The 20973-nt window shown below is 39.4% G+C and overlaps 1 protein-coding gene across 1 annotated transcript; it reads right to left on the bottom strand.

The window, feature by feature from the left end:
• Positions 1 to 2212: 2212 nt before the first annotated feature.
• On the bottom strand, positions 2213 to 8779 carry LOC111876495 (N-terminal acetyltransferase B complex auxiliary subunit NAA25). Its single transcript, XM_023873019.3, has 17 exons — positions 8494 to 8779; positions 7694 to 7850; positions 7487 to 7605; positions 7228 to 7396; positions 7010 to 7128; positions 5542 to 5612; positions 5326 to 5467; positions 5071 to 5246; positions 4801 to 5003; positions 4587 to 4717; positions 4420 to 4496; positions 4258 to 4332; positions 3998 to 4190; positions 3808 to 3927; positions 3573 to 3711; positions 3436 to 3476; positions 2213 to 3321 (listed from the first exon to the last, which is right to left on the bottom strand). Exons 1-17 carry the CDS (start codon positions 8638 to 8640, stop codon positions 2374 to 2376), a joined length of 3027 nt encoding a protein of 1008 aa, XP_023728787.1. The 5' UTR covers positions 8641 to 8779; the 3' UTR covers positions 2213 to 2373.
• Positions 8780 to 20973: the final 12194 nt, after the last annotated feature.

The following is a 20973-nucleotide window of genomic DNA, read 5'->3' as shown; positions in this document are numbered from 1 at the left end:
TGTCGTTTTCGACACCCGACGTGGTAAAGGGCTACCATGGTGTGACGGTCAGCTAAGTTGACTCTTCTTGACTTTTTGACCCTTTGACCCAGTTTCACCTAAGGAGGGTATTTTGGGATTTTGATTGAGATTCGCCTTGGAATAGGTGTTGGTTAGAGTTGAGATTCATAGTCGATACCTCATCAGCTTTTGTCCAGTTTGTGAGGTGAGTTTTCCTTACTGTACTTACGGTTCGAAGGCACCAAGGCCGACTCATTGGTTTGATTTCTGCCATTCATTGATATGTTGAGTATGGAATAGATATGCATGATTACGTTAGTTTTCGATATGATAGTCTGGTAGATATGTAGGACTACCTGTGCTTTTGTTTGCATGATTATATGTATATGTTATTATCCGTTATATGTCAACATATTGCGTTGGGTAGAGGTCGTACTGCTTCGTGCGGTAGCTAACAAACCCTGGAGCATTCCAGATATGAGTTGAGGGTCGGGTAGGGCATGCCAGACTTATACTGAGGGCTCAGGAGAATTCTAGATATGAGCTGAGGATCGAGCAGTATGCCAGACTCGTATTAAGGACTTAACGATATTTCGGTCCTATGATGGATTTCTTCAGGGAGCAAGCCTGACATAAGTTATGGGCTCGAGGGCAAGCCAGACTTATGTTGTGGGCTCAGGGGTAATCCAATATTTTAGTTGTGGACCCAGTACATGTTGTTATCGTATAGTTATCTGCTTATGTGTTGGTACTTTGGGGGAAACGACTAAGTTTTGGCTTACGGTTTTTAGTTGTGGTTTTAGGTACTTCGAATGATCGTAGGAGGCGAAGGTGTGATTGTACACTTCCTCTTGTTTATGACTTATGATTTTGGGAGACTCAGATGTTTGGAAAATGTTTTGAAAACTATGATTTGTAAACAATTTATGAATTGGGTTGATTTTAAAGTTTAAATTTCTTGTGATTTTTATGGGTATTACAACAAAAGTTGTAGATCTCGTCGAGAGCTTTCTGGGGATATAAAGAACGTCGAAAACGGAGTTCGTATGAAGAATATACGATTTTTTGAAAATTTGGAAATTCACAAGTGCACGCAAGAGGCGCGGCGCGTTTACCTTCTAGATAGTGGGGCGTGGACCACCATATTTGTGACACGTGGCAAAAATCTGGAGGATCGCCGTAGCTGGAGTGCGCGGCGCGCAAGGTCGAGATTCAACCCTATAAATAGATGTTGTTGCTCATTCTCTCCCAATATCATTCCAATATTCTCTCTCTCTCTCTCTCTCTCTCTCTCTCTCTCTCTCTCTCTCTCTCTCTCTCTCTCTCTCTCGATTTTTTGTTGTTTTGGTCTGAAATTCATTCGATTCTAAAAGTTTTAGCCAAGCTATGAGGTCTTTAAAAGCCCGATATCTAGTAGCTAGTAGACCGGAGTTCTGCCAGTGCAAATTCCAGACTTTTGTCTAGAAAATCTATGTAAGTTAAATTACATTCAACCTTATCTTAGTGTAATTTATATTTATAGTCATAAGTCGTTATTATAAACCTATAAATAAGATTTATCAATAATTTCATGTCATTATACTGATTGATCTACTTACGGAATATCAAGGCTGGAGTTAATGCGGTTTTTAAAGTGGGATTTGCAAACAGTATACTCTGTATGCCAAACGGAACCTACATCCGATCTGATCCTACCTAATTGTCCCTTATCAGCTATAGATCAGCACACAATGCGATTACTACAAAAATCTAGACTATAATTATTATAATCGCCAAGATCATGAATCTAGACCAAGACTTAGCATACAATGCGATTACTACAAAAATCTAGACTATAATTATTATAATCGCCAAGATCATGAATATAGACCAAGACTTAGCATTATGTACATCTATGTCTTTTGGAAACTATTTGAGCTTCCTATGTTAAGAGGATGGTAGTTTCTTTTAGTTTAAAAGAATGAAGAAACAACCTTCTTGTTTATGGTACCCTGACTAAAAAAACAGTTGGGGTTCTTTTTTGGCAAAGACAAAGAGAATTTAAATTAAAAATGTTCATTAATCAAAACCAAAAGAGGGTTTTGGTGTAACCATTAATTATTGCTATTTTTCTATTGAAAACTTTGTACATGATTTTGACACCTCCAAAACTATCTTTTCCAAACAATTAAAACAAAAAACAAAAACACCATTTATATAACAAAAAATCCAATCTCCAAAAGCAAAACGCCATCAATTTACAAAAAATAAAATGTGTTTCCAAAATTTATGCTCATACAAAAAGCTGTAAAAAAACACTAAAAAACCAAAACAGCTCAACAAATGAAACACTAAGTGTACAAATAACCTCATGGACTCACTCACCAAATCTTATTATATTTGAAGTTTTAGTCCCTGCAAAACCTTTATTTTTGAATCACAAACATTAAGGAAGTCGGTCAAAGCAGTTCCCTGAGCCGTCACCATCTTCCTCGCCACATCAGCCGCCTTCCACGGCTTAACCGCATGACAAATCCTTTCACCAACCTCCAAATCATCGACCGAAGAAACCAATTTTTCAAGAATCCTAACAACTTTTCCGGGCCCGGGCCCACCATCAACACAATTAATAGACGAAAGTAAAATGTCAATGTCCCCATCAACTGACTTATTGATTTGTTCTTTTAACGATTTAGAAACTTCATCAATCGTGTTATTTAGTGATACAATTGAATTTTTTATTGAACTCGAGAGTTGGGTGTTTGACTGATCGGAGGTCCCACCGCCACCACCTTTCTTCTTCTTTTTACCGGATGGAAGAGCTGACCGGACACATGACTGGATGATGAGACCGTGCCACGTCAGCGGCTCCATCACTAACTGGACAAGAATGGAAAGATCGGTTCCCGGGAAAGATACTAACGGTTTTGCGGTTTTTATCTTTGAAGAAACGGATTGTTGTAGTAATGAACACAAAAGTTCCCAATTCATCGGAATTGTGATTCCGTTGGAATTCAGATTCCAGGCGTTTAAACACACAGCAAAGTTCATCCAGTCAATCAGATTTGGTGAAAAAACCTCCAAAGGTTTTTGACCGGATGCAACACTCGTAACAAGCTCCACTGCATCATGGAATGGGAGCTGTAGAAATTTTGCATAAGATTCCAGCAAGGATTTGAGCTCTGAGGAGGCTTTGGAATCAAAACCATTAATGTCGGAATTGGAATTGACTTTTACTGATGATGAAGCACATTGTATTGATAGATGGATCATACGTGGAAGTAGTGACCTTTTCTCGATTGTTCTTGTCACCTTTGATTCCATTTCTTTAACATCATTCCGCTGCAAAAGAGGATCAAGGAATTGGAATTTGAAATATTTAATGATTCCAAAACAGAGGTAAAGATCGAATATTATATAAAAAATAAAAAATGAATAATATGTGAGTATACATACCAAGGTTTCTCTAGGATAATTTGACATGCTTTCATAAGGTCCTGTAAGGAGAGAATGAAATGATAAAAAAAAAAAAAAAGTAATAAACATGATTAGTGGTTACAAATGTGATGCATACCAGAAAAAAATAGGCTCACCTGAAAGGTAATTTTTGTCGTAAGATGGGGTCCACCAAGGACGTAATTGTAAATCTTCATTGAAGGTCAATTTCTTGGACTGGATCTCATTTGAAACATCAAGAAAGTCGCTTCCAAAATTCAAGCTTTTAAGTACAGACTAATAAATAAAAAAAGGAAGAAAAAAATTGACATTTTAACATTGCCACATGAAATATAGATAGACCATGAAAAGTGGGGGTAATTAGGTAAATACCTCTGCTTGTTCAATACTATTTGCATTCCGTTTCAAATTCAGGATTGATCCTTCAATCTTTGCTGTTAAGTACTGACTTGAACGTTGCAATCTCTCTTTAAATTGAACGAATTCAATTACCTATAAAAGATTTTAATCCATAAATAATACGAAGAGATAATATTGAGGGAATATAAAACATATAACATACTTTTGAGTAATTTCGATGCCGATATGCAAGAAAAGTAAGATCTGCAGATTCCTTGAAGTGTTCATCCATGAACCTTGAGTAACCCTTTAAAAGATCACTAGTATCTACCAATAACGGAGATGTCAACATTTGGGGTAAAATGTGATGCGACACTGTTTCCAAAAGGATGTTCTTCACATCCAATGACTTGTACCTAAAAAGGATAAAATCGTCAATTCAAATGTGTATTGAAACACACATATGATTCTAAATTATATTACCGTTCATATGCTAATGGAAGAGCATTCCAATAAGAGTACAGGTGTAGCAACAAAATCTTGTATTGCCAAACATATCTGCCAAAAAAGCATGGATATGTAATAAGAGAAAGAAGAACTGGAAGGGCAAAAGTGGAAGAAAAGAAAAGTAGAAGAAACAAGAACCTGCGGACAGTCAACCCAAGCTCCAACACCATAATAGCTTCCAATAAGTAGCCAATATGTTTTGTACGCCAAAATAACTACAACAAGAAAGCAAGACATTAAAGTTTCAATATAAATAAATAAATAAATTATTATTATTATATTTCATTAAGCAGTATATTTTATACCTGAACCAGTACATTGCATGTCATAGATAGAAACTCTTCACCAAACATACTCTCTTGTACATCCAAGTCCTTTGAAAGAGGAAGATTCTGACAATACATTTCTGTCATTTGTACTGCAAACCCCACAAGATCTGTGTGGAAAAGGGTAGGAATGTAAATTACTAAACTTTATGAAAGATAAGAAAAAAAATACAAAATTTACAAGAGATTTTACCTCCTTCAGGAAGTGGGAACATGTCACCAATCAGTTCTCTTATTTTGAAAAGTGTTATATGTTGTCCAAGAACATTTTTTGATGACGTGGCGGAAGAAGCAATGCGTTTAGCCAACTTTTCTAGTAACTGGTTTTTTTTATCACCGGGTAGAACTTGAAGGAAGACTGCCACGTCAGCTGAGAAGCAAGCTAAATGTCCAAATCTGTTGAAAGAGAAAAGCTTTAGAAAAATACTGTTTTGCCCTCAAAGACTATATAGTATAACAATACCTGGAGAAGAATAGAATAATGTCCTCCATGAGTTTGTCATAACTACCCTTTCCAAATATTATTTTCCTCCTCTCAATTTCAAGATTTGCCAAGTCCGGGTTTCTTATAGAATCGCTACCTGCTTCTGCTTTTAGCTTTTCTACAAATTCAGAGGCCCTCGATATACGAGAATCAAACTGCACATAATTTTTGAAAGACATAAACTTCAAGGGCTTAAAGGTAAATAGATGTAAGGAAGGAAGGACATAGTCATACCACGTCATCTGACAGGTTGCAGTCGATCGATGTTGACACGTGGATTGAATTTGAAGGGGTAGTATTAGTCCCACTGGGGAAAATACAGTCATCTTCCAGCAAGCAACCAAGATAATGAAGAAAACATTCCCAATCATCAGGGCTTCAAATAAATAAATAAATAAAATTAGTGATAAATAATGAGTCACTGAAAGTGGATGGAAGATGAAGACATACCACAACGTCAAGACTTTTTGGAAAATATCTGCAGCTCCACCATAATCACCTGCCCGAGCAAGAAGCCTCCCCTGTCAACTTGTAAGTTAAAGAGCACAAGTATATAAGATATGCAAACAAACTAAAATACAAATACACAACACTCATAAGAATTTGGAAAATTTCACCATAATCAGGATTTTTGGTTAGTGGCTATCTTTTCAGTTCCAGGGATATGTATGCAAAGATTAGGTGCGATTTTTGGAGTCTTTGTGGTGCCAAGGTCAAATTGTGAAAGAAACTAACATCTCTATGTCAGATTAGCATTCCAAAATCAAGGTAAGATCTTCTTTTCATCTTCTTGCTGGTTAAATGCAATTAGGGTTTGTGAATTTGGGGTTTTTGAGTCAATGAGCTGGATGATGAGGAAAACCCAAATACATGTTGACATAATTGTTTATTAACCTAGAGAAATTAAGAAAATGCTAAAATCAAGCATTTATTTCCACATATTGAGTATAATTTCGTTTTGAATATCTAAATTAGGAGACTGTAGGTGAATTTGCTTGGGTTAAAGTAATAAAAATATTAAACCCACTAGAGAATAATATTTGACTGTTGAATCTTGAGTAGTTGAGTAGATGATGTTAATATAAACCATCATTTATAGGAAGTAAATGGTATTGGTGCACTAAATTGCTAGTGATGAGCAATTTAGGGTTGAAATTGGGACTTTACCATAAATATGATAAAGAGAAGTCTGAATGGAATAGAGAAAATCGATTTGTGAAATTAAATACTTGTGACCATTCCACATGTAAATGGTCCTTCAAACTTGTTTGAGTTTTTTATAATATCAAAGGGGTCATGGGATATGGAAGTACATTTTTTGGTAACATTTGTGTTGTTTCTAAAAAGAAATTTTTTTGGTGTACTTCATTTGAGATTAGAATGTTACACTTTGCTATAGGACTGAATAGAGAAAAATAAGTACATTTAAATTTTTCTAATCGATTATTCAGGTGAAATTCAACTATCAAAGTATAAGATCATGGTGTTGCAGAATAAATAAAACCATATAGAAACATAGGCCTCATTTTCTATCATTCTGTTTGATGTCTCTCCTTGTTTATGTTTTCAAAAAAGTGTGAAACCATTTATGTCTACAGATTACCTAAATGAGTTATCACTTACCAGAATATTGTTAATGTTGATATAAATAGTAAACTTGAATTTGAAGTTTTAATTGTTTGTGTAACTAGTTTAGGAATGAAAACATGGGACCAGTTGACCTTAATGTCATTGATGTTTAAATCCCAATACAATACAGTTCTTATCCTTCTTTAGTTTTCATCTTGCTATTTAAAAATATGTAATATTTTCAAAAGTGTTTAGATAGTGTAAATTGTTCACTTGAGTTCAATTAACAAATCCAAGTGAATCAATGAAATAAAAAGGTAGCATAAAAAGATAAAGAAGCAGATAGTACCTGTATCCGTAGTTTATCAACTTCAATCATTATAAGTGATCCTAAGTTCCCTGAAAGAACTTCTGTAGCATCCCCATATTTGGCTTGCTGTTCCAATAGAGAAATATATACACTAAGAGCTGCAACCAATACCATTCATTCAGATGATAGAACATTGTGCATGAATAAAACCTGTCCTTTTATATAATTATTAATCAAAAAAAGGAATCAAACCGCACCTTCAGGCTCATGCAAGCTATGAGAAGCAATGTGTTTTTTAAGCAAACCTTCTGCTAATTGCAAAAGTTTCTCTCCTCCATTCCCACAAAAAACCTGTAACTGAATGCTACAGACTGCCCACAGCAAGAACCTCTCTTCACCAGCAATTTTATACATTTTAATGGCTATCTACAAAATAAAACAAAAACATGTCACATAAATGTCACAAGAAACAAATCAAACAATAAATTTGACAAAATATTTCTGGATATCATCAACCTGTTGCTGCTTAACAAAAGAATATTCACGAACATAGCAATTGAAGAGTCCCATCATCAGTTCCAAATTGTTCGGAAACTTTCCGCATGCATACTCATAACAACTAGTAGCCATGTCCACTGATGATGTAAATAGAATATAAGTTTGTAAGTAGAGAAAGATTATAAGAAATTGCATCAATGGAGGGGGCATATTAGAAATACTAACGATGATCTAGCCGTTGAAAAACAATCTGCAATGTGCTTAGTGTGAGGTCATCAATCAAGATCAAATCGTTCTTATATAAAAGCTCTTTAGCATTGATGCAGACAGATAGTGCTTCCTCCAATTTACCCATTCTTTCCAATATGAGAGCCTTAAGTGCCTGCATTGCATTAAAACAAGAAATAGAACAATGAATCACAGTTCTTCTTCGAAAATCAGACCAATGAAGAACACAAATGTATTCGGATGACTATGCTAAGGTATAGAAAATAACACTTCAGAAAAGGACATGAGTTTCAGATCTTTTCTCAATTTCTCTTGCAAGACTCCCCTCATTTTCTTGGTTGAATTAAAAAAGAAGAGTTCTTAAATTTGTGTAGTGGATATCCAAAAAGTTCATCTGAAATTTATATGTATCCAGGGTGGAGTGTGGGGAAAATAAACCCTTAAAGATGGCTAGTTTATACACCTAATTCTTAATCGGTTATATAAGACTGCTGCCCTGCCTTATAAGAGCCAATAGAAGAAGAAATTATGATGATTTATCATGGAGAATCCGCCAATGGAAAGCAGTGAACTATCATGAAGCTGCATTCATTAAACGGAATGTCTGAACTCGTCGTTCTAATAAGAAAAACAATTCCTAAGTCCTGGCGAGAACAACCAAATTGTTGACGGTTTGAGTGCAAGATCAGTCAATTAAATCAGACCAATTCTTTTCTTACAGAAATACTGTAAGGTATTGACGAACTCATCCTTATTGAAACCCACACGAAAAGAAGGGAATCAGACAGCAGACTTACGAGAGCGTAGGAAGAGTTGGGATATTTGGAGAGCAAAGTCGTAGATAGCTTGAGTGCATTTTTAAACTGTCGAGAGTCGATTGCGTCCCAAACAGGCCGGACACGCCGTTCCGGTATGCCGCCGGCCATCCCGAATTTCGACGCCATTATAGAGTTCTTAGGGTTTTTGGCAACGGCGAGAAAACGCGACTGTAAAGGGTAGGGAAGGTAGAAGACGTTTTTTTCTTAAACGAGAGATAACGGAGTTGAAAACGGGAATACACACAAACAGGGAGTTAGGGTTGTTTGGACGTGTACATCATCACAGTAACCAGAATCCAAATCTATAAGAGTTAGGTTTAACTTGGGGTAGGTTTAAGCGGTGTTTATTATTTTGGTTTATTTTTTGAACTTATTTTTTATAACTTATTTTTCAACTTTTAACATTATTACGACTTACATTAAGAAAATAAGCAGAATTCAAAAAATGAGCTTATAAAAAATATGCTTGGAGGATAGAGATGGTAAAAATTGACACGACACGAAACCCGACACGAACCCGACACGAAATAAACGGGTTTGGGTAAAATATTTCAATCCGTTTAAATAAACGGGTTGACACGACACGACACGAAAATTAAATGGGTAAGGTTAGGGTTGAGAATTTCAACTCGAATATGACTCGAAAATGACCTGTTTATTTATATGCAAGTTTTTTGAATTATTTAAATAAACTAGAAAGATACAAAACCAAAAGCATAAGCAAAAGAAAACCTTCGAATTGAATTGTTTTGTAATGTTGAAATAACTTAGCCGTCTAGATCAAGATTTCATTTCAGTTTTTCTATTCTCTCCCAAACTACCCAGTCTCTTTCACCACTCTCACATCCTCATGACCTTGTCATCCGCCTCCCCAACTCTCACTTTTTTAATTTTGTCATCTAAACTTACTATGACTTCATCTATTTTGCCTCAAAACAATTAGTTTTTCATTTCCGCCTACCAAACTCCTACTCTTTCAACATGCTCAACCTTTTAACCTCACATGACACGACATATTTCAAGGTATAGCCCTAACCCGAAACCCGACACGAACTCGACACGAAAATAAACGGGTTGACACGACACGACACGTTAATTAAATGGGTCGGGTTAGGGTCAGACACTTTCAACCCGTTTAGTGTTTCGACACGACACGAACCCGACACGACACGACACGATTGCCACCTCTATTGGAGAATAAGCAATAAATAAACTTAGCCAAACACCCCCTTAAATTTACAACGAAAAACTTGGATTATTACCCGCGATAACACATAAAAATATATAAATTCATTATTTTTTCAAGTTTTAGATCTTATTATTTATCGAAAATAAATTCTAAAAATATATAAATTCATAACTTTTTATCTTCTTTCCATTGATATCAAATTTGATAATTTCTTTTTTACTTTTTTTATCTCTTCAAATTAACTATAAATCATTAATTGTGTATAAATTCACTGTATGGATTTACACATATTCACAATATGAATCTACACAGATTCACAATGTAAATCTGAAACAGATAATTAAAATATGGATTTATTTTGAAAAGGATTTGTGGCGGAGGGGCAATTAGGTAACTGCTGGAATTAAAATGGAAGGAATTATTAGGAGTAGGGATGTAATGGGTAATTATGGGAGCTATTTTTGAAATTAATTCTGGAAGGAGGGACCATAGTTGTTATTATGGGAATGAGTTTGGATGGTGTCGGGTATATAACTCCTGAAACCCTAACCTTAGCGGCGATTATCACCCGCCACCCTCTCCTTCTTCGTCACTGGTCGCCGCCAGGTTCATTCTGCCGGTCAACCGTGGTTGCCAAAGTGGATGTCGTCCCTAGTCGGAGACTTTGCCACCGACGAGACCTGTCAACCCTCCAGCGCCGTCGTTGCTCCAATCGCCGGTGAGGATCGCAAACGACTCTCTGTCGATGTTGCTACTGCTTTACTCGGTGGGTTTCGCACCACCATTCTTTTCTCTTTCCTTTCGTTCTGCCATCGATGGTCACCACCATTACAACCTTCTGCCACCGTTGATGTCGCTGCCACCATGTGCCACCGCCAACCACCACAAGGTGGTTGTGTGTGTGTTATTATGAGATGTTGCATTGTATGATGTAATCGGTAAAGGAATAATGGAAAGAAAACCGAAAAGCCAACCACCGTAGGGTAGTGGTTGTCGCCTCCTGACGCCACCAGCCGTCGTGTTGGGTGGCAGTGTACTTTAGCTTGTGATTAGTTTGCTTTTGTGATGTCTGCCTGTCTGGACTTAATCGGACTAGAAACCCTAACCACCACCGTAAGGTGGTGGCCGCCGCCGTGAGCCGCCGTTGACCACCACTACCCGAGGTGGTAGTGGGTGATGCCCGACTAGCGAAACCCTAACGAGCCTAGTGGAATTGGGCCTAATGAACCCTAATTGATCAAAAGACCTAGCTATTGGGCCTATTGGGCTATGATTGGGTTGGAAACCCTAATTAGGGTTTAGAAAACCCTAATTTTTTATATATGGGCCTTGGACTTATCGGGACCCACATTTGGGCCATTAGAATGGAATTGTGAACTACACCCAATCACACCATATGACTTATCTAGTAGAGTGATGGACTTAATCATTTTATGTGAAACCCTAGTTTCATTTGGGCCTTGAGTTGGGCCTTTCCATTGGGCTTTGGTAAATGATTTATTAATGAGTCATCCAAGAATAATCATGTCACACCCCAAAACCAAGAACGGCAGAAACGTTCTGGGGCGGAGGACGTCATGTACAGTATCACAACACAGTAAATGTAAATAAGCAAACAACATCATCCATTGCATTAAATATATAATTTTAATACAAGCGTGTTCTGTACAGTTTTAGACACCAAAAATATAATGTAAATCAAAATAATATGATGAGTCTTGAATACGCTCCATCTTCTCAAAAGCTGGCATCGGTACCTGTCTACTGATGACCTGAGAATACAAGTTATTTTGAAAGAGTTTATCAGCATTAAGTTGGTGAGTTCATAAGTATTTTAGTGTCGGTGTTTGTTATTAAAACGTTTGAACGTGTCTCAAGTATAAGTCTGTAAAATGTATGTAAGTGTTTGTAAAAGTGTAAATCTCTCAGAAAAACCTATATTTTCTATTAAAGTAGCATTCTACCAAGGCTTAACTGTTTTGTATGCTCGTTTGTTGTAAAAGTGTGTAATTTCCCAAGTGTAACTATCATTTAACAAATATAGTTTGTACATTAATGTTTAAGTGAGGTTATCACTAAAAATATGTAATGGGTAAATCATTGTAGTACTGTAGTTTTGTAATATAGGAACTACTGCTGTACTAAGTACTAACTACCTTAAACCGGATTTATATTAAGGTATAATGTGATAAATTGCACCATACTATCGACTGGTAACAACGACATATGAATGGTCGTAATAACGGAATGACGTTTGGCACCCGCAGACCTGTAGGTCCGGCTGTAGCTAGCAGCAAGGTGTAGGATAGTCAATCGAGTATAGATCTATACGCAAACTCACGCTCTCCCTCCAAGAGAATTTTGGCTACAACTCGGGACATGACATTTAAGGCATGCTCCGATCCAGTGGATCACAATTGTTAACGTATTCTTGTATATGTAATGTAATGTTTCTCGTTCTAGTATAGTTGTATATGTTCTCATCCTAGTATAGTTGTATATGTTCCCATCCTAGTATAGTTGTATATGTTCTCTCTCTAGTATAGTTGTATATGTTGTCTTCCTAGTATAGTTGTATATGTTCTCTTCCTAGTATAGTTGCATATGTTCTAGTAGTAATGTAATGTATAGACTCATGAATGAACTGACTCATTGATCTAGAAGTTGTAGTGGTATGATCCTGCGTTACCCCGATGGTAACTTACTAATGATGTGTCTAGTATGTATGATTTTGGAAGTACTTTTATGTCTATATATGTATATTTGATATATAATTAATATTGAAACGACCTTCGGATGGTTACCCGAAATCCCACCAGACCACATCCAAATCGAGAAAAAAGAAATAGGGCGGATGGCCTTCCTAAGCCTTTTAAACATTGCTTATATATCTATACATATATGGGCATGCAATTTATAAGAAGTAAAACAAAGTTTTAATAAAAGCATTTGATAAGTAAAAGAGTTGGTAAAATGTTTTGAAGTAAAACAGTTTGATAAACAGTTTGAATAGTGATAAATCATTGGTTTTCTAGTTATTAATCACATGTGATTGATGCAATAACTATAAGTATTTAACTTGTATCCCCCCATAAAGTATTTAAAATATTTAAAAGAATTTCAAAGGTTAATTAAAGGGGTATGAACTCACCTGAAGTGAGTGGTTCTGATGACAATGTTGGATTTGGTGCTAGGTGTCAAGTGGTGACTTGAGTACACGCGCGAATCCTATTTAGCATATATTGGCATATATATGGATTTAATTAGTGTTATGAACAACTAATTGATGATTTTGGGACCACCTTAGGGACTAGTAAACACTTATAATGAAGTGTTATAATCACATATGATTGTATAAGGGTTTATAAGGCTACACAAGAGAGTGTATGGCCAAAATACACACTATATGTGTGTGTGCGGCCAGGTGTGCAGCCTAGTGTGCTGCCAGCACATGTGTACGGCCCTGTGTGTGGCCATGTGTGCTGCCAGGTGGTGTGTGCTGCCATGTGTGCTGCCAGATGAAGATCTTGGTGTTCTTGGTGTTCTTGGTACCTTTTATGAAGATCTTCAAGGAGAATGGATGATACTTGAGAGGATTTTCGTGTTCTATGTTTGAAGAAATGAAGGAAGTGTGTAAAAATGATTCAAGGGTGGTATATATGTGGGGAGTGTGCGGTTGGGAGGGTGTGAGGCCGCAAACAAGAGTGTGTGGCCGCACACTCAAGTGTATGGCCGCACACTCCATGTATTGGAGTGTTTGGCCCGGTTTTGATCCCTACACTTTGAGTTAACCCTTTTTAACACTCCTACCTTAGTTATATCATATTTAGAACGCTTTATTAGACTCTAAAGGGTACTACCATATAGTAAAATAAGTCTAATATTGGGAAGAATTGAAGAGTGCACGCGAGAAGTTTTTCGGGTTGTCACATCATCCCCCTGTTAAGGGAATTTCGTCCCGAAATTTGAGTTTAAGTTACTAGATTATAACAAATATCTAAGTAAAAAGATGAGGATATTTCAGTTTCATCTGATCCTCTCATTCCCAGGTGAATTCCGGTCCGCGTTTAGCGTTCCAGCGAACCTTCACAATCGGGATACGGCTTTGCTTCGTCTTTTTGACCTCACGGTCCATGACTTCTACAGGTTCTTCCACGAAGTTGAGGCTCTTGTTGATCTCGATCTCGTCGAGTGGGATTACAAGAGTCTCATCGGATAGACACTTTTTCAAGTTGGAAACGTGGAAGGTAGAATGTACGTTACGAAGTTCGATCAGTAGATTGAGTTTGTAAGCCACTGGGCCGATTCTTGCGAGAATCTCGAAGGGCCCAATGTACCTTGGATTTAGCTTTCCACGCTTTCCGAAGCGTATCAAGCCCTTCCAGGGTGATACCTTCAATAAAACACGGTCGCCCACCTGGAATTCCAACGGTTTTCTACGTTTATCGGCGTAGCTTTTCTGTCGGTCTCTGGAGTCTTTCAATCGTTCACGGATCTGAACGATCTTCTCCGTCGTTTCCCGAATGATTTCCGGACCTGTGAGAGTATTGTCAGAAGCTTGACCCTTAGCTAATTGGGTATCACCCACCTCAGCCCAGCACAGAGGGGATCTGCACTTTCGGCCGTAGAGAGCTTCAAATGGAGCAGCCTTGATGCTCGTGTGATAACTGTTGTTGTAGGAAAACTCGACAAGGGGTAAATGAGTATCCCAGGCCTTTCCAAAGTCGATCACACAGGCTCTCAACATATCTTCCAGTGTTTGGATGGTCCTCTCACTCTGTCCGTCTGTATGTGGATGGTAGGCTGTGCTCATGTCTAGCCTAGTTCATAGGGAATGTTGCAACGATTGCCAGAATCTTGAGGTGAACCTACTATCTCTATCGGAGATAATGGACATAGGTACACCATGTAGTCGTACGATTTCCCTAATGTATGTTCTCGTAAGTTTCTCCATCTTGTCAGTTTCTTTGATAGGCAGGAAGTGTGTAGACTTGGTCAATCTATCGACGATGACCCATATGGTATCAAGTCCACCCGTTGTCTTGGACAACTTGGTTATGAAATCCATAGTGATCCGCTCCCACTTCCATTCTGGAATCTCTGGTTGTTGCAATAAACCAGAGGGCTTCTGGTACTCGACCTTCACCTTTGCGCAAGTAAGGCATTTACTTACGAAGGTAGCAATCTCTGCTTTCATATTAGGCCACCAGTATAGCTTTTTAAGATCCAAATACATCTTATCTGAACCTGGGTGGACGGAATACCGAGTGTTGTGCGCCTCGGTCATGACCAAGTCTCGTAAACCACCGTGTTTCGGTGTCCAGATCCGGTTCATGAAATATAGGGCTCCGCCACCCTTGGCTTCTAAGTTCTTATCCATTCCTCTGAGGGATTCACTCGCCACATGTTCAGGTTTCATAGCTTCACGTTGAGCCGCCTGAATTTGTTTAGACAAGTGTGAATGGATGGTTATTGATAATGACTTGATTTTGCGACCAGAATATTCTTTCTGACTCAGGGCGTCTGCTACTACGTTGGCTTTACCCGGATGATAACGAATATCTTATTCGTAGTCACTGAGTAGCTCGACCCACCGTCGTTGTCTCATGTTGAGCTCCTTCTGATCGAAAATGTGTTGTAAACTCTTGTGGTCGGTAAAGATAGTGCTTTTCGTTCCGTACAAGTAATGTCTCCAGATCTTCAGAGCAAACACTACTGCTCCTAGTTCAAGATCGTGGGTCGTGTAGTTAACCTCGTGTGTCTTCAACTGTCTCGAGGCGTAAGCGATGACCTTACCTCGCTGCATCAGAACACACCCGAGTCCTTGATTCGATGCATCGCAATAAACTACGAAGTCTTCTATCCCCTCAGGGAGGGATAGAATTGGCGTGGTGCACAAGGCTCGCTTGAGCGTTTGGAACGCTCTCTCTTGTTTCTCTTCCCAGTCAAAGGTCACACCCTTCTGGGTCAGGGTTGTAAGAGGTTTCGCTATTCGGGAGAAGTTCTGTATAAATCTACGGTAGTAGCCAACGAGACCTAGAAATTGACGAATTTATGTAGGCGTCTTTGGTGCTGTCCAGTTCTCAATAGCCTTAATTTTGGATGGGTCCACATGGATTCCCTCTTCACTTACCACGTATCCTAAGAATTCGACTCTTCGGATCCAAAATTCACATTTCGAGAACTTCGCATAAAGTTTCTCCTTTCGTAATGTCTCTAGAACTTGTCGCAGGTGATTGCCATGCTCTTCCTTACTTCGGGAGTAGATCAGGATGTCGTCAATGAAAACGATGACGAACTGATCCAAGTAAGGTCGGCATACTCTATTCATCAGATCCATGAAGACTGCGGACGCATTGGTCAATCCGAATGGCATCACCACGAACTCGTAATGTCCGTAACGAGTTCGGAAGGCTGTCTTCGGCACATCCTCCTCTAGTACTCGTAACTGGTGATATCCGGATCTCAGATCAATCTTGGAAAAGTAGTTCGCTCCTTGCAGTTGGTCAAATGGATCGTCTATGCGAGGCAGAGGGTAACGATTCTTGACCGTCAGTTTGTTGAGTTCTCTGTAGTCGATACACATACGAAATGTTCCGTCTTTCTTTTTAACGAACAAGACCGGTGCTCCCCAAGGTGAGAAACTTGGTCTTATAAAGCCCTTGCTGAGCAGTTCGTTAAGTTGACCAGAGAGTTCCTGCATCTCTGTTAGTGCTAAACGGTAGGGCGACTTAGCTACTGGGGTAGCTCCTGGGACTAAGTTGATTCTGAACTCGACCTGTCGTTGCGGAGGTAACCCGGGTAGTTCTTCTAGGAAAATGTCGGGGAAGTCGCTCATTACTGGGATGTTCTTTAGTTCTTTCGTTTCGAGGCTCGTATCGACGACGTGAGCAAGGAATGCGTGGTATTCTTTACGTAGATACTTCTGTGCCTGAATACTTGATATTATACGAAGATTCGTACCTGGTTTGTCACCGTAGACGATGAGAGTTTCGTTAGATGGGAGGTTTAGACGGACTGCTTTCTCGTAGCACATGATGTCGGCGCGATGAAAGCTTAACCAATCCATGCCAATGATAATGTCGAAGCTTTTTATTGAGACCGGCATGAGGTCGATTGGGAATGAATGGTTATCTAGAGTTAGGGTACAACCTAAGTATATGTTGTTCGTACTTTCAGTTTTCCCATTAGCCATTTCTACTGTGAATTGTTCCTTAAGTGTGTGTGGTTGTTGTTTAAGCATGCGAGCAAATTTATGGTTTACGAAGCTTCGCTCCGCTCCACTATCGAACAAAATGCATGCATAGGAGTTATCGAGGAGGAACGTACCAGTCACCATTGTCGGGTCCGCAACTGCTTCCCCGTGGCCTGTAGCTAGTACCCTCCCTGCTCCTCCAGCATTCTTCGCTTTGGGGCAGTCCCTCTTAAAGTGGCCTGCTTCACCACATCCATAGCAGGTTGGGCTCGCGCCTGAGCCGGGGACTTGGGTGATTGGTTGTGCCGGGAACTTACAGAAACGGACGGTGTGTCCTTTCCTGTTGCAGTTAGAGCACTGTATTTCACGGCAGGGGTCGTTGTGGTGGAAGTTGCATTTGTTGCACTTAGGCAAACTTCCAGCATACTGTTTCCCCGAAGCAGTAGCAGCAGTAGGGGTTACCGCGGCATGCACTGCTACAATTTGCTGCTTTTTGGCAGCTTGCTGCTTCTTCTTTTCGTCCCAAAACTTCCGCTTGGTGTCAGCGGGTTTGGAGGGTTCCGGGATGGCTAGGGTGGTTGTTGTTGCAGGGGTTTTGACTCCATGGTCAATGAGTCGATGTGCCAGTCGCTTGGCACTGTCGAAGGTAGCGGGGTTTGATGCTAGGACATTCCCCTGATACGGAGGCACTAGCCCCCATATGTACTTCTCGATCTTTTTCCCTTTAGTGGGAACCATATTGGGGTAGAGAGCCACCAGTTCGCTGAATCGGGCAGTATAAGCGATTACGTTGGTGCCCTTCATAGTCAGGTTCCAAAGTTCCTGTTCCAATTTCTGGACTTCGCCCCTCGGGCAATATTCCTCCATCATGAGGTCTTTCATCGTTTCCCAGCCCATGTCGTTGGCTATGACGAGGGTTAGAGCTTTAACGTGGCTGTTCCACCACGTCAGGGGCTTCCCCTCAAAGGTGCATGCGGCATATTTGACTTTGCTCGCAGCAGGGCATGAACAGATTTCGAAGACCGATTCAGTCTTCTCGAACCATTGCGAGAGGGCAATGACTCCGTCGGTGCCATAGAAAGGCTTCGGCTTGCATTTGGTGAAATCCTTGTAGGAGCACTCTCTCGAGCGCACAGGGGTTTCAACCGGGATTGATTCAACAGGGGTCCTACCTCTGTTGGCATCAGATGAGTGATATTGAGCCATGGCAGTTGCCACTGCTGCAGCTACGACAGCATTCAGGGATGCAATATCGATGACCGGAGGCGGAGGAGGTGGTGGAGGTGTAGGGTTATTCCGGGGAGACTTGCGAGGAGGCATCTTTCAACTATAAGTTTATAAAGATAAGAAAAATGGTAAGAATCAATTTGTAAGCAACGTGAGAGTGACACATGGACTAACTAACCATAGCCAAAACAGTTGAACGAGTGTTTGAGATCTCAACAAAGAATATTAGTAGGAAAGACAAATGTACAGATTTTTCCCACAGATTCGATAGATGTCAATAATACTGGTATTACTGATGTAATAAGTTCAGGGAAAATCGACCTATCAGTAGGTCTTACATCATACCATACCGAAAAGTTTGACAGTTCCTAGATTCCTAAACAGAGTACTGAAAGTTAGGAATATTTTACAGACAAGTGCTACATAGAGCACAGATGTTAAAGGCTATTCCTTAACCAAAAGACAGAGATGTACTAGACATCATCTAACGGTGACAAGAATTTCTAGGGCGAATCCTCATATCTGCCAATTGGCGAACCACTTCTTGAAGGTGTCGTTCGTGAGCTCTTTGGCGAACTCGAAGTTCTGCGATTTCGGTGGTTAATTGTTGTCGCAGTGCGTCATTGGTTCTCCTCGTCCCTTCGAGTGCTTCTTCTAGATGTCGAATACGGACAGCATTAACGCCTGAGTTGGCATCAACTTCCATGACTCGGTCGATGGCTGCTCGACCTTGTTCGACATTTCGAGCAATTCTACGCACCATGACAGGCAGAGCTCTATCCGCAGAACCACCTTCGTTAACGTTGTAAAAGGTTCGGTCCCCAAAGTAAGGTAAGGGTTGACCCTGCTCGTCGCTCCAACGATTTAAGTTGTTTACCCACATAGGAGTGGGACCTGGAAATGTTGGTCGGGGGTCGTTGTTTGGGGCTTGACCTACTAGCGGTAGGTTGTTGACTTCCGGCTCGGAGTCGGATCCATCAGAAAAGCCTTCTGCGAGGTGATCATCCAAAGGGATTGGATGCTCATCTTTGGGCTCTTCTTCGATCCACCCGGCATTGCCTTCATTTGGAAAGTACGGGTCCCCGTGATGGAATCCAGCCATGATATCTACGCGAGAAAAAGGGATATAAGAATATCGTATATATGTAGCTAGTAGTACAAAATACACCTATAGTATTTTAAGTTTAAGTTCTACTGATCTTCTTGTGGTATTGTTGGTAAGTTTTTAGACTTGTTAACACATCACAACCATTCTAGGGCATATTGTACTCACTCCTCAGACCAACATAGTTGATCAGGCTATGCCATTCCCAGGACTGACCATACATCCCCGAGCTCGCTTGTGATACTTAACAATCGTAATACTTTTGTTCTTGTCATTGTGACACTGATGTTAGTATGAATGCAGACTAGTATACTTAATTAAATATTTTAATATTTAAAGTATAGACTCTTGGTCAGAGTGCGTTAATCCCTAATGGGTTTATAGTTTAGTATATCTTTTATGGGTTGATATACTTGATTCACTATAAACAATGCTCTGATACCAATTTGTCACACCCCAAAACCAAGAACGGCGGAAACGTTCTGGGGCGGAGGACGTCATGTATAGTATCACAACACAGTAAATGTAAATAAGCAAACAACATCATCCATTGCATTATGGTGGTTGTCGAGGCCAACACAAATAATAACCCTAAATATTACACACTAAAATAGTGTATAGTGGTAAAGGGATCGAATCCACGGAGATTGGTTCAATTTATAACTCTATGAAAAATCTCTTTGTAAAAATACTTGTAAAATGACAATAAAAATAAAATGGGGGGGGGGGGGGGGTTTGGTGTTTTGAAATACTTGAAACAAACTATAATTAACTATGATTTAAATAGACAAATGCAACAAAAATAAGAGTTTGATGTAAAATCAATAAGGGAGAGATGGTTGACTTAATGTTTCCTCACTTTGACTTTTGATGAACATATCATTAGAATCCAATGGTCCAATACTTTGATTTAAATCCTTAATTTGGCTATAGTAATCCAAGGAGCTTGAGATTACCTAGACTTTTCTTAATTGTTGAAATGGCTAGAGAAGCTCATAACAATTTCCTTAGTCCAAGTCACTAATTCCAAATAGCATGTAATTAGTGAAAGTCAACTAGCATTAAGAACCAAAAAGTCACCAAATCCAAGAGGGGTCAAATGCTTTCACCACCATGTTGGAGGAAATGTTTTTATGATTGTGTGAAGCAAAAACAACACAAAAATCATTTGTTGCTTGCTAATTTGAGGATCCTTTACTTAATCAAGAAATTAGCTAACTAATCACCACAAACACATTTAAACTCATGAACTAAAACATACAAGTAGTGATAAGATGTTAAAACACAAAACATTCCCATAAAGATTTAAGAACATGTTCATGGATTCTTCAACATTCAACAAAAGTTCAAAGGATTAACCAAAAGTCAACCAAGATTAGTTTAGCCAAGCATGGCTAAACTCAAAGAAACAAAGTTAGAGAAATTTGTACCAAACATTAAGCAAGAATCAAGAGGTAAAAATATGATGTTCTTCAAGTGTTCTTAGCCTTTCAAAGTCTTCAAAACTCCAGAGAGAATCTCCAAAAATCGGATGTCCAAGAGTCTCCAAAAGATGGGCACCAACCTTCCTCAAATAGCCTTCCAAATGGATTTCCGAAATTACCCCTGCAGAGCCTTGCGCGACCCGCGTGCTGCTGCGCGGGTGGGTTGCGCGGGTGGTGCCTGACATGGGCTTCTTTGAGATTTTGGGCCTCCAAAGCATGTCCCACTAGCCCAGATCGAATCCAATCACCTCCTAGCCCA

Source organism: Lactuca sativa, chromosome 9 (assembly GCF_002870075.4).
Source record: "Lactuca sativa cultivar Salinas chromosome 9, Lsat_Salinas_v11, whole genome shotgun sequence".
NCBI lineage: Eukaryota > Viridiplantae > Streptophyta > Magnoliopsida > Asterales > Asteraceae > Lactuca > Lactuca sativa.
This window is presented reverse-complemented; position numbering and strand designations above follow the sequence as displayed.